This window comes from Microcaecilia unicolor, chromosome 7 (genome assembly GCF_901765095.1).
Source record: "Microcaecilia unicolor chromosome 7, aMicUni1.1, whole genome shotgun sequence".
Classification (NCBI taxonomy): Eukaryota; Metazoa; Chordata; class Amphibia; order Gymnophiona; family Siphonopidae; genus Microcaecilia; species Microcaecilia unicolor.
This window is the reverse complement of record NC_044037.1, coordinates 87,459,172-87,473,233: the sequence shown is the minus strand read 5'-3', so window position 1 is coordinate 87,473,233 and position 14,062 is coordinate 87,459,172. Positions and strand designations below refer to the sequence as shown.

At 48.5% G+C, this 14,062-nt stretch overlaps 1 protein-coding gene across 1 annotated transcript in view; it reads right to left on the bottom strand.

Moving 5' to 3' along the window:
- The window catches only part of PHKA1 (phosphorylase kinase regulatory subunit alpha 1), a 434,625-nt gene that overhangs the window by 316,822 nt on the left and 103,741 nt on the right, over positions 1-14,062 (bottom strand). The window contains 1 exon segment of the mRNA XM_030210224.1: positions 9,611-9,757. Within this exon segment, the coding sequence (XP_030066084.1) occupies positions 9,611-9,757 (147 nt within the window).

Genomic DNA, 14,062 nt, shown 5'->3' with positions numbered 1-14,062 from the left:
ATCTCCCGGAGATCCTTGTTCATAGGGAAGGATCACGCCTGACGCTGAATGCCCTTCACCAACGGATCCTGGACAGTTTCCCCCAACGCCACCTCAGGACCAAACTGAAGGGTGGACGACACCTGATCTATGAGTTCTGACAGCTCATCTCTATGGAAAATCCGCACTACTGAAGGATCCTCTCCAGGAATCCAACAATCCTGCTCCTGAGAGCCGTCAATTCCATCTGACTCCCCCAGATCACTAAGCGCAGCTTCTGCAGCTACAGGAGAAAAACATTGCCTGTCCTCTGACCACTCTAACCGTGGTCTCTCAGCCAAGACGGAAATAGCCCCCTCTTCCAATTGGGGGGGGGGAGGGGGGGTCCCGATCTCCAGGCCTGATACCGCGTCCAGACAAAATCTGGAGGAAAGCCCACCATTCCTGGACCGTCATTAGGCCCTTTTGTGCCAAAAACGGAGGCCGCAGGCCCAAAACCAGCCGGCTCCATGGGCCGCGTCAGACTCAAGATGGCGGCTGTTCCCGCCGAAACTGTTCCCGCTGACAGCGGCCCTGCCTACGCTCCCGCTGACCCGGAGACTCCCGACACCATCGATCCCTCCGCGGTCAAGTCGGGGGGTGCCGCAGCCACCTTTATAGGTGCACCGCAAAGCTACACTGAGGACCCGGCGCCTCTACCCCTCGCCACGAGCACGCGTGACATCGGAGGAGCTGGGCCGCCATAAACCACGAGGGAAGGGAAAAGCTGTTCCGCAAACGCGCCAAACCAAAAACTCACTCACACTGCAAAAGCACTGGAGAAAGCGCTGCTCTCTCGTTCCAGCAAGGAATCAAAACCCCCGTTCGGTCCGCTGAAAATAAAGAAATAAATGCCCTTAAAGGCACAGTACTCCAACTCTGGCAGCTGGAAATTGTAAGGCACTCAAGGCTACAATACTGAGAAAGCAGCCGAGGCACAAAGCTGCCAAGCAAAACGAAATAGAATAACTGACCTTAAAGGCACAGTACTCTAATTCTGGCATCTGGAAATTGTAAGGCACTCAAGGCTACAATACTGAGAAAGCAGCCGAGGCACAAAGCTGGCAAGCAAAATGACATAGAATAACTGACCTTAAAGGCATCGTACTCTAACTCTGGCATCTGGAAATTGTAAGGCACTCAAGGCTACAATACTGAGAAAGCAGCCGAGGCACAAGCTGCCAAGCCAACAGAAATAGAGAGCAGCACAGGGGGAGGGACCCAAACATAGGTGTAACACCCCAGGGGGAAAAACTGGGCCCCACCAGACCCAGGGCCCCAAAGCACTTTTTTTTTTTTTTTTTACACACACGTACAGGGTACTGCAACAGAATAAAGTTTGGAAGGAAAAAATCCTACGACCCAATGACAAACTACCTCACCAGATTATTGGAGACTGCACAGGCTGTCAACTGCTACCTCTGCTGAGACTGAGAAAATACTGGCTAGTGGAGGTTCTGCACAGGTTATATATACAGGCTTCAAAAGCTTAGTGTTTTCTCAGTCTCCCTCTGCTGGTAGGAGGACATAACCCACACGTCTTGACCGGTCTGGAGGGTCGCTGAGGAATGAAGCACAGCTTAAAAACGATCTATGAACTAACTAACTTCCGCAAACTACCGAAGACCCATCTCTTTAACAAGGCATACCACAAAGATCAACAAATGTGAACTCCTACATATATATCCAGAACTGTATCACAATATTTGCTTGCTACACTACTATCATGTTTTATCACTATCATGCCACCCAAGATCCTTATGCAATACTAAATGTATATTTTCTTATATATTTCCACCATTCATGATGTATTGTAAACCACATTGAGCCTGCAAAGAGGTGGGAAAATGTGGGATACAAATGCAATAAATAAATAAAATAAATAAATAATCAGATTAATATTAAAAGAACTACATGTTCTTTATTTTTTTAAACTTTCTATTTTAAATCCAGCCATTAAATGAAATACACATCTATATATAGATAACAAAAACCTCTCATAAAATTCTTTATTTGACAATGAGAAGAATAATTTATTAAGGTGCAGTAATTTCCAACAGGAGTGACAAACCCGCAGTGTCTCAATACCACAGGTTAGTCACTCCTGTGGTGCAAGAATAAAGTTGCTTATGAGCAACCTCACAAGCTGCATTCATTTTCCTATCCCAAGAGAACTGGGCCATAAAGCTGTGGCCTGATACTCCTAGGATGAAATATTTCCCTCCTCCCACTACCCACCTCCCCAAGATGGCTCCCCAACTCAGCCCCCTCCCCATATGCCCCCCCCCAACTAAGATCCCCCCCCCCCAAAAAAAAAAAAAAAAACCAGTTACCATTTCCCATGGGCCCCTCCTATCTATCTGCAAATCCTGTCATTTCTGCCCCTTCCAGCATCAGGATCAAATTGGTGCCAGCAACTCCTAGTAGTAGTCTTGCTAAGCTGCCATTGTTTGATTTACATAGTAATGAGCTGTTTTGTATAATTTGCATGCTTTGGAGCTCCTTACTATGTATCCTGTGCTACCTAATATGTTTTACATTATTATAATGCATATTATTGTCCTTTAAAAATGTGTTAATGGACAGATAACGTATTAGGGCTGTAACACACCTTACCTCCTAAGTCTAACATATATATTGTTCTAAATACTATTATTCATGATGCCATATTTATTTGTGACATTTATATATCACATTATCTCAAGGAATGTTGAGTTCAATGTGGCTTACAGCACATAATCAATATAGCAGTGGAAAGGAACAGAGACGTACCAGTGTAGTAAGTTAAATTATAAGCTGAAAAATTGGGAGTATTATCACAAAGATGAGGAAAAGATTGACTACAATGTACTGCAAAGATCAAAATAACAATAAAAGGTGAGATAGTAATAACAGTGTGTTAAAAAAGCGAATGCTACATACCTGTAGAAGGTATTCTCCGAGGACAGTAGGCTGATTGTTCTCACTGATGGGTGACGTCCACGGCAGCCCCTCCAATCGGAAACTTCACTAGCAAAAGCCTTTGCTAGTCCTCGCGAGCTCCATGCGCACCGCGCATGCGCGGCCGTCTTCTCGCCCGAACCGGCTCGTGTTCGTCAGTCCCGTATGTAGCAAGACAAAGACAAGGGAAGACACAACTCCAAAGGGGAGGCGGGCGGGTTTGTGAGAACAATCAGCCTGCTGTCCTCGGAGAATACCTTCTACAGGTATGCAGCATTCGCTTTCTCCGAGGACAAGCAGGCTGCTTGTTCTCACTGATGGGGTATCCCTAGCCCCCAGGCTCACTCAAAACAACAACCATGGTCAATTGGGCCTCGCAAAAGCGAGGACATAACTGAGATTGACCTAAAAAATTTACCAACTAACTGAGAGTGCAGCCTGGAACAGAACAAACAGGGCCCTCGGGGGGTGGAGTTGGATCCTAAAGCCCAAACAGGTTCTGAAGAACTGACTGCCCGAACCGACTGTAGCGTCGGGTATCCTGCTGCAGGCAGTAATGAGATGTGAATGTGTGGACAGATGACCACGTCGCAGCTTTGCAAATTTCTTCAATGGTGGCTGACTTCAAGTGGGCTACCGACGCTGCCATGGCTCTAACATTATGAGCCGTGACATGACCCTCAAGAGCCAGCCCAGCCTGGGCGTAAGTGAAGGAAATGCAATCTGCTAGCCAATTGGATATGGTGCGTTTCCCCACAGCCACTCCCCTCCTATTGGGATCAAAAGAAACAAACAATTGGGCGGACTGTCTGTTGGGCTGTGTCCGCTCCAAGTAGAAGGCCAATGCTCTCTTGCAGTCCAATGTGTGCAGCTGACGTTCAGCAGGGCAGGAATGAGGATGGGGAAAGAATGTTGGCAAGACAATTGACTGGTTCAGATGGAACTCCGACACCACCTTCGGCAAGAACTTAGGGTGAGTGCGGAGGACTACTCTGTTATGATGAAACTTGGTATAAGGGGCCTGGGCTACCAGGGCCTGAAGCTCACTGACTCTACGAGCTGAAGTAACTGCCACCAAGAAAATGACCTTCCAGGTCAAGTACTTCAGATGGCAGGAATTCAGTGGCTCAAAAGGAGGTTTCATCAGCTGGGTGAGAACGACATTGAGATCCCATGACACTGTAGGAGGCTTGACAGGGGGCTTTGACAAAAGCAAACCTCTCATGAAGCGAACAACTAAAGGCTGTCCTGAGATCGGCTTACCTTCCACACGGTAATGGTATGCACTGATTGCACTAAGGTGAACCCTTACAGAGTTGGTCTTGAGACCAGACTCAGACAAGTGCAGAAGGTATTCAAGCAGGGTCTGTGTAGGACAAGAGCGAGGATCTAGGGCCTTGCTGTCACACCAGACGGCAAACCTCCTCCACAGAAAGAAGTAACTCCTCTTAGTGGAATCTTTCCTGGAAGCAAGCAAGATACGGGAGACACCCTCTGACAGACCCAAAGAGGCAAAGTCCACGCTCTCAACATCCAGGCCGTGAGAGCCAGGGACCGGAGGTTGGGATGCAGAAGCGCCCCTTCGTCCTGCGTGATGAGGGTCGGAAAACACTCCAATCTCCACGGTTCTTCGGAGGACAACTCCAGAAGAAGAGGGAACCAGATCTGACGCGGCCAAAAAGGAGCAATCAGAATCATGGTGCCTCGGTCTTGCTTGAGTTTCAACAAAGTCTTCCCCACCAGAGGTATGGGAGGATAAGCATACAGCAGACCCTCCCCCCAGTCCAGGAGGAAGGCATCCGATGCTAGTCTGCCGTGGGCCTGAAGCCTGGAACAGAACTGAGGGACTTTGTGGTTGGCTCGAGACGCGAAGAGATCCACCAAGGGGATGCCCCACACCTGGAAGATCTGTCGCACTACACGGGAATTGAGCGACCACTCGTGAGGTTGCATAATCCTGCTCAACCTGTCGACCAGACTGTTGTTTACGCCTGCCAGATATGTGGCTTGGAGCACCATGCCGTGACGGCGAGCCCAGAGCCACATGCTGACGGCTTCCTGACACAGGGGGCGAGATCCGGTGCCCCCCTGCTTGTTGACGTAGTACATGGCAACCTGGTTGTCTGTCTGAATTTGGATAATTTGGTGGGACAGCCGATCTCTGAAAGCCTTCAGAGCGTTCCAGATCGCTCGTAACTCCAGAAGATTGATCTGCAGATCGCGTTCCTGGAGGGACCAGCTTCCTTGGGTGTGAAGCCCATCGACATGAGCTCCCCATCCCAGGAGAGACGCATCCGTTGTCAGCACTTTTTGTGGCTGAGGCATTTGGAAAGGACGTCCCAGAGTCAGATTGGACCAAATCGTCCACCAATACAGGGATTTGAGAAAACTCGTGGACAGGTGGATCACGTCTTCTAGATCCCCAGCAGCCTGAAACCACTGGGAAGCTAGGGTCCATTGAGCAGATCTCATGTGAAGGCGGGCCATGGGAGTCACATGAACTGTGGAGGCCATGTGGCCTAGCAATCTCAACATCTGCCGAGCTGTGATCTGCTGGGACGCTCGCACCCGCGAGACGAGGGACAACAAATTGTTAGCTCTCGTCTCTGGGAGATAGGCGTGAGCCGTCCGGGAATCCAGCAGAGCTCCTATGAATTCGAGTCTCTGCACTGGGAAAAGATGGGACTTTGGATAATTTATCACAAACCCCAGTAGCTCCAGGAGGCGAATAGTCATCTGCATGGACTGCAGGGCTCCTGCCTCGGATGTGTTCTTCACCAGCCAATCGTCGAGATATGGGAACACGTGCACCCCCAGCCTGTGAAGTGCCACTGCTACTACAGCCAAGCACTTTGTGAACACCCTGGGCGCAGAGGCGAGCCCAAAGGGTAGCACACAGTACTGGAAGTGACGTGTGCCCAGCTGAAATCGTAGATACTGCCTGTGAGCTGGCAGTATCGGGATGTGTGTGTAGGCATCCTTCAAGTCCAGAGAGCATAGCCAATCGTTTTCCTGAATCATGGGAAGAAGGGTGCCCAGGGAAAGCATCCTGAACTTTTCTTTGACCAGATATTTGTTCAGGGCCCTTAGGTCTAGGATGGGACGCATCCCCCCTGTTTTCTTTTCCACAAGGAAGTACCTGGAATAGAATCCCAGCCCTTCTTGCCCGGATGGCACGGGCTCGACCGCATTGGCGCTGAGAAGGGCGGAGAGTTCCTCTGCAAGTACCTGCTTGTGCTGGAAGCTGTAAGACTGAGCTCCCGGTGGACAATTTGGAGGTTTTGAGGCCAAATTGAGGGTGTATCCTTGCCAGACTATTTGGAGAACCCACTGATCGGAGGTTATGAGAGGCCACCTTTGGTGAAAAGCTTTCAACCTCCCTCCGACTGGCAGGTCGCCCGGCACTGACACTTGGATGTCGGCTATGCTCTGCTGGAGCCAGTCAAAAACTCGTCCCTTGCTTTTGCTGGGGAGCCGAGGGGCCTTGCTGAGGCGCACGCTGCTGACGAGAGCGAGCGCGCTGGGGCTTAGCCTGGGCCGCAGGCTGTCGAGAAGGAGGATTGTACCTACGCTTGCCAGAAGAGTAGGGAACAGTCTTCCTTCCCCCAAAAAATCTTCTACCTGTAGAGGTAGAGGCTGAAGGCTGCCGGCGGGAGAACCTATCGAATGCGGTGTCCCGCTGGTGGAGCTGCTCTACCACCTGTTCGACTTTCTCTCCAAAAATATTATCCGCACGGCAAGGCGAGTCCGCAATCCGCTGCTGGATTCTATTCTCCAGGTCGGAGGCACGCAGCCATGAGAGCCTGTGCATCACCACACCTTGAGCAGCGGCCCTGGACGCAACATCAAAGGTGTCATACACCCCTCTGGCCAGGAATTTTCTGCACGCCTTCAGCTGCCTGACCACCTCCTGAAAAGGCTTGGCTTGCTCAGGGGGAAGCGCATCAACCAAGCCCGCCAACTGCCGCACATTGTTCCGCATGTGTATGCTCATGTAGAGCTGGTAGGACTGAATTTTGGCCACGAGCATAGAGGAATGGTAGGCCTTCCTCCCAAAGGAGTCTAAGGTTCTAGAGTCTTTGCCCGGGGGCGCCGAAGCATGCTCTCTAGAACTCTTAGCCTTCTTTAGGGCCAGATCCACAACTCCAGAGTCATGAGGCAACTGAGTGCGCATCAGCTCTGGGTCCCCATGGATCCGATACTGGGACTCGATCTTCTTGGGAATGTGGGGATTAGTTAGAGGCTTGGTCCAGTTCGCCAGCAATGTCTTTTTTAGGACATGGTGCATGGGTACAGTGGACGCTTCCTTAGGTGGAGAAGGATAGTCCAGGAGCTCAAACATTTCAGCCCTGGGCTCGTCCTCCACAACCACCGGGAAGGGGATGGCCGTAGACATCTCCCGGACAAAGGAAGCAAAAGACAGACTCTCGGGAGGAGAAAGCTGTCTCTCAGGAGAGGGAGTGGGATCTGAAGGAAGACCTTCAGACTCCTCGTCAGAGAAATATCTGGGGTCTTCTTCCTCTTCCCACGAGGCCTCACCCTCGGTGTCAGACACAAGTTCACGGACCTGTGTCTGCAACCTCGCCCGACTCGACTCTGTGGAGCCACGTCCACGATGGGGGCGTCGAGAGGTAGACTCCCTCGCCCGCATCGGCGAAGCTCCCTCCGCCGACGTAGTCGGGGAGCCTTCCTGGGAGGCGGCGGTACCGACGCCGGAGACCTCACCTCGGGCGATGGGCCAGCCGGCGCCACGCTCGACGGTACCGGTGGCGCAAGCACCGCCGGTACCGGAGGGTTAGGGCGCAACAGCTCTCCCAGAATCTCTGGGAGAACGGCCTGGAGGCTCTCGTTCAGAGCGGCTGCAGAGAAAGGCATGGAGGTCGATGCAGGCGTCGACGTCAGAACCTGTTCCGGGCGTGGAGGCTGTTCCGGGCTGTCCAGAGTGGAGCGCATCGACACCTCCTGAACAGAGGGTGAGCGGTCCTCTCGGTGCCGATGCCTGCTGGGTGCCGACTCCCTCGGCGACCCAGAGCTCTCGGTGCCGACACGGGAAGGGGACCGATGACGATGCTTCTTCGACTTCTTGGAACGAAGCATGTCACCGGAGCTTCCCGGCACCGACGAGGAGGACGTAGAATCCAGTCGTCGCTTCCTCGGGGCCGAGGCCAAAGGAGGTCGGTCTCGGGGGGGCTGTACCGCAGGAGCCCTCAGGGTAGGGGGAGACCCACCCGAAGGCTCACCGCCACCAGCAGGGGAATGGACAGCCCTCACCTGCACTCCAGACGAAGCACCACCGTCCGACGACATCAGCCGACGAGGTCCCGGTACCACCGACGTCGATGCAGCTGTCCGATGTCTCAGCGCCGATGCAGAGGGCCGATGCCTCGATGCACTCGATGCACTGGCGGCCGAGGATGAAGCTCTGGACGCTGAAGACGTCGATGCACTCGATACTCCCGGTGCCGATGCCGACGAAGAGCCCGAGAACAAAACATTGCACTGGGCCAATCTCGCTACCTGAGTCCGCTTTTGCAAAAAGGAACACAGACTACAGGCCTGCGGGCGGTGCCCAGCCCCCAAGCACTGAAGACACGACGCGTGCCTGTCAGTGAGCGAGATGACCCGGGCGCACTGGGTGCACTTCTTGAAGCCGCTGGGAGACTTCGATGTCATGGGCGTAAAAATCACGCCGGCGAGATCAAAAGTCGAAATGGCGGAAAAGGCACCGAAAAAACAAGGGGAAGAAAACTTCGACCCGAGGCCTAAAAGCGGCCTACCCCGACGACGAAAGAAAACTTACCGGGGCGAAAAAGCTGAAAATAGCGGAGGGAAAAAAGACCGAAGAGTCTTTTTCCACACAGAATGGGTTTTTTTTTTTTTTTTTAACAACACGACGAACGCGCGAGATCGACTTTGCGGGGCCCGACACGGCGAAAACACGACCGTACCGAGCGCGGACAAAAGAAGACTGACGAACACGAGCCGGTTCGGGCGGGAAGACGGCGGCGCATGCGCGGTGCGCATGGACGCGCGAGGACTAGCAAAGGCTTTTGCTAGTGAAGTTTCCGATTGGAGGGGCTGCCGTGGACGTCACCCATCAGTGAGAACAAGCAGCCTGCTTGTCCTCGGAGAACTATTATTATGAGCACTATATAATTTCATGCAAGGGTTATAAGTACAATACAACTGAAGTAATCAAGAATCGATCAAATTGAATACAGAAGTTATATTATGTATATACATATAAATTGACATTATATAGAAATTGAACAAAAAAGTTAGTTTTCTGTTGACAAGAATTTGTTACAGAGATATGATTTCAAAGATTTGTGGAAATATAGATAATTATATTGATTAATTGACTTTGGTAATTAATTCCACCATTTCGTGCCCAGGTAAGAAAAGTTTATTGACAGAATAGATTCATAAACAATCTTTCTGCAATTGGGAAAATGTAGTGTAAGATAATCTCTTGCTCCAGAGATTGTGTTACGCTTTGGTACTGGAAGCAAAAAGGAGAAAGAGAAAACTAAAAAGAAAAAAAAAGTTTCTTTTCCAGTTCCTAGTGAGCATTGATTCTTAACTCAACTCACAGCACTAATATAAGGAAAACAGAATCATATGGTCAGGGGTCAGAGAGAAGTACATTTACCTGTAGTTTCTCAATAATTTCTTGTTTTGTTATCTCTACTAGTTGACTGTCCTCTACAGCAAATGCAGGGTAAGAGATGACAGATAGAACCCCGGCATCAATTTCTTTGGAAGTAGAAGCCCTTGGAAGCATTGAATGAAGAATAGACTAGAAAAAGAAAAAATATCAGACATAGATAAAAAAAAAAAGCATGCTCAGAAGTGCGGGGCCAATATTCAAATAATCTGTCCTATTACCTTCAGGCGTTAACTAGATAGTTATTTATGTTTCATAATTTGAGCCCACGAAGTCATTAACATTTGGCTGAAGAACTTTATGTCTGACCAAAAGTCAACTGCTTAAAAGAACAAGGGACAAAAGGCATGCTGGGGATGGACACCGCTAATGTACAGTGCTATGTGGTTCAAGATAACCAGTTAAGTCTGGTTGGGGCACATAACTAACCTTAAAATTAACCAGATAATTTTATTCTGTTAACTAACTTGGTGTATTCAAAACTGGGAACTTAACTTTAACTGGGATATTCAAAATAATAGATGGTGAACTAGATAAACCCTACTGAAAATAAAATCATATTTTCAGTACTGTGGCTGCTACATGCAACTCGCTTTTTTTTAAAAAGGCTGCAAAATCTATCTGCCTTGGAATGTTAGAGGTACAGAAGTACATTAACCATACAGCACAAAGCTGCAAGTATACAGTTGCTGGTTCTATTCCTCCAGTTACAACTTACCATAATTTTAAATAAGGATTTACGGGCCTATTTACTAAAAGACAATAAGATTTTGCCATTAACAACAAGGCATACTAGTAGTAAAATCTTGGTGATAATGTTTTTCATCTAAAGTGGGTGTAGGGGTTAGACCCCCGCCTATGGCTTAACAGAGTTTGCTATTATACCTCTTGCCATCCATAATTCAGATACCATGAATCTTCAAGCACCAATAGGATGGAATGTGCTACCAACATAGCTGAGAAGGTATTCTGTATGCATTTTAGCACTCAACAGAAGTCATAGTTCTTCAGGCAAGTCTATGAGGAGTCTGAGGTAAAGATTTTAAACATAATATACATTCCTCAAGCCCTATTCTCCTCTCATGATAAACTCAGCATATTTACTAGACAGCATATTTATGTTTCAATCATTTTTATTAAAGTTCACACAATCAGCTGTTACATTTCATATTGCATAATTGTTTCCACAATTACTGTTGACATACCATCATATTTGTATTTTATCTTTTTATTCCCCCCCACTAGACTACTCCCCTACCTTCCCCATTCCTTATCACCCTTCCTCCCCTTCTGTGTCTAATAACAAGCAGAGGCAGCGTGAGCAGCAGCATCTAGGATTACAGGTTCAGTATCTGGCTCCGGGCTGTTGGGGTCAAAGTGTCCCAAAAGGGTGCCCATCTGCATTCAAATTGTTTCCTCAGCCGAGGCTGGTTCCGAACTTCAAAATGTTCTGTACATAAAAGCATTAGCATTTGAGTTCGCCAGTATTGCAGTGATGGTGGTTTATTCCCCAGCCACTCCTGTAAAATTGCTTTTTTTGCTACCACTGTAGCTCTTTTCACAAAGTCTGCAAGTCCTTTCGGCGTGGGCTTGCTTAGCCTTGGATCATAGTTCCATCTTCGAGAACAAGAGCTCTGTTACTTGCCTTAGTATGCTTCTCCAAAACCAGGCTACTCTTGGACAGGTCCAAAACATATGAGCCAACGTGGCTCCTTCTTGATGGCACTTCCCACACGTTCCATCTGGTGATGCTCCCATATGGAACGCTCTTCTAGGTGCCACGTAAATCCTTAATGCGAATTTATATTGCAATTCCCAGTGCTCTGCCAGTTTTGTAGACTGCCAGAGTGTCCGCACATGGTCCTTGAACATAGTCTCTGTTATCTGGCTTCCCAGATCTTGGCCCGCATAGTATCTCGGATGTGGCGGTGGTGGTAGGTCATTGGTACTTTCAATTGCGCCCCCAGCGATATGGCAGATGCCAGTTCCTCCCTTACGTCCACGGTGAGGTCTGTCCAAGGCAAACTGGATACATAGTGTTTTAGCTGATAGTAATGGAAATAGTCCGCTGAACTTATTTTGAACTGGGCTCTCAATTCTGAGAACGTTCTGATATGTCCTTCGTCTGTGAGCACATGATGCAGGTATTCTATCCCCTTTTCCTTCCATTTGTTGAATACTGCATAGCTTCTCCCAGGTTCAAAACCTGGGTTACCACAGATTGACAAATAGGGGGTAGCTTTCGGCGAGAAACCATGCATTCAACAGATCCATTTCCACACCGCTATCATCGTAGGCAAAATGTGTGACTTCTGCAGGACTTCTGGGGGGTGGTGCTTGCTACCATGTAGAAATCCTGTAAAGTTGTCCGAGCCAAACAGGCTTAGTTCCATCTGGGTAGCTAAATATTCACTTGTCTTTCTAAACCAGTCAATTAAGTGTCTGATTCCACAGGCTACCGTTAAATATCGCAAGCTCAGGGTCCCAGGCCCCCGTATTTTCTTGGGATCTGCAGTATCCGCATGGCAATTTTCGCTTTCTTTCCTTTCCAAAGAAATTTCTGCAATAGTTTATTTGCCGTTCCACTTTCCTTGGAAGGTAGAGTGGGAGTGTTTGAAACACATACAGCCATCTAGGCACGATCATCATGTTGTATAATGCTATTCTGCCAAGCAAAGACAGCGGTAGAGGTTGCCACAACTTCAATTTGTCCGCCATATCCTCCAGTAGTCTGTTCACATTTTGGGCACACACTTGAGCTAGGTTCTGGGGGATTTGGACTCCTAAGTACTTGATCGCATCTTCAGATTCCTTCACTCCCAACTCCTCTAGCCCTGTGTCTCCCACCCCCCGAAAGATGGTGAGCCAATGTGATTTGTGTGCATTTATTTTGAACCCCGAAAGAGCACTGTATTGTTCTATCCGTGCCCAGAGCTGCTTCAACGAATTCTTGGGGGTCTCTCATCACCACCAACAACAAATCATCTGCAAATGCCAGTCTGCACTACCTCTTCGCCCACCTCCAGGCCCTTTATCTGCTCATCTTTCTTTAGAGTGCGAAGCAGAGGCTCAATAGACAACAAAAACAATAGGGGTGGAAAGGGGATCATCCTTGATGAGTACCCCGCCCTATGTCTATAGGGTCCGTTCGCACTCCATTGATTAATACAGACGCAGTAGGCTTAGTGTATAGCGTTTGCACGGCTTGTAGATACCAGCCATCCATCCCCGTATATGCTAACACTCCAAACAGGAATTCCCATCCTATTTTGTCAAATGCCCCTAGCTGTCTGTTCATCTGTCCAATTTAGATTGTAAGCTCTGTTGAGCAGGGACTGTCTTTTTATGTTAATTTGTACAGTGCTGCATAAGTCTAGTAGCACTATAGAAATGTTTAATAGTAGTAGTAGTAGTATTTGATTAACTTGACTGTTGCTCATTGCCATCAGCAGTTTGCGCACATTAGTAGAAGAATGTCTGCCTTTCACAAATCCCACTTGCTCAGGCCCTATTATATCTGGTAAATATTTGGCCAACCTGGTGGCCAGTATTTTTGCTAGTATTTTGATATCAACATTCAAGAGCGAGATGGGCCGGTAGTCTTCAGGTTTATCCCCTTCTTTCCCTGGCTTGGGCAGCAGCGTTATCAGTGCCATGTTATTTTGTCGGGGAAACCTGCCTGTCTCCACTGCTTCCTCAAGATAAGCATGCAGCGCTAGTAATGCTTTCTGGGGTATCATATTATAGAACTCTCCCGTAAACCCATCTGGACCAGGGGCAGAGTGCAGAGGCAAGGATTTAATGGTAGCTTGGAGCTCTTTGCAAGTGATTGGCCCATTTAGAGTCTGCAGTGCTGATGGAGAGAATTTTGGTATCTTTGAGGCTTCGAAATATCTTATGAGGGATTTTTTATCTATTCCTTTATACTTTTGGTATATTTGGCTGAAATGTTCTCGGAATATTTTTGCTATTTTTTCGCTTTTCGTATGTATTTGACCTCTCTCGTCCTTTATGGCTGATATCACTCTATTCCCCCCCCCCCCCCCATGTTTTAACCACTCGGGCAAGCAGGGTCCCTGTTTTATTTCCAAATCTTTGCAGCCTGTACTTATAATATATAGCCCCTTTAAGTGCCCTTTCCTGCAGCAAGGAGTTAAGTGCCACTTGTGTATGTTGTAGCTTCTCCCTATGTTCCTTAGTTGGGGTTTGGGTGTATTGGCGTTTAGCTCTCCTTGACCGTGCTTCTAGCTGCACTATAGCTGTTAGCTTTCTTTTCCGCGCACAAACATATGCTATTATATCTCCTCTCAGTACTACTTTTGCTGTTGGCCAATACAACTCAGCATTTTGTTCATGTTGCTTATTATAACTGGTAAATTCCTCCCATTTTTTGTTCACATATGCTTTGAAATCTGCATCAGCCGCCAGGTAGGTTGG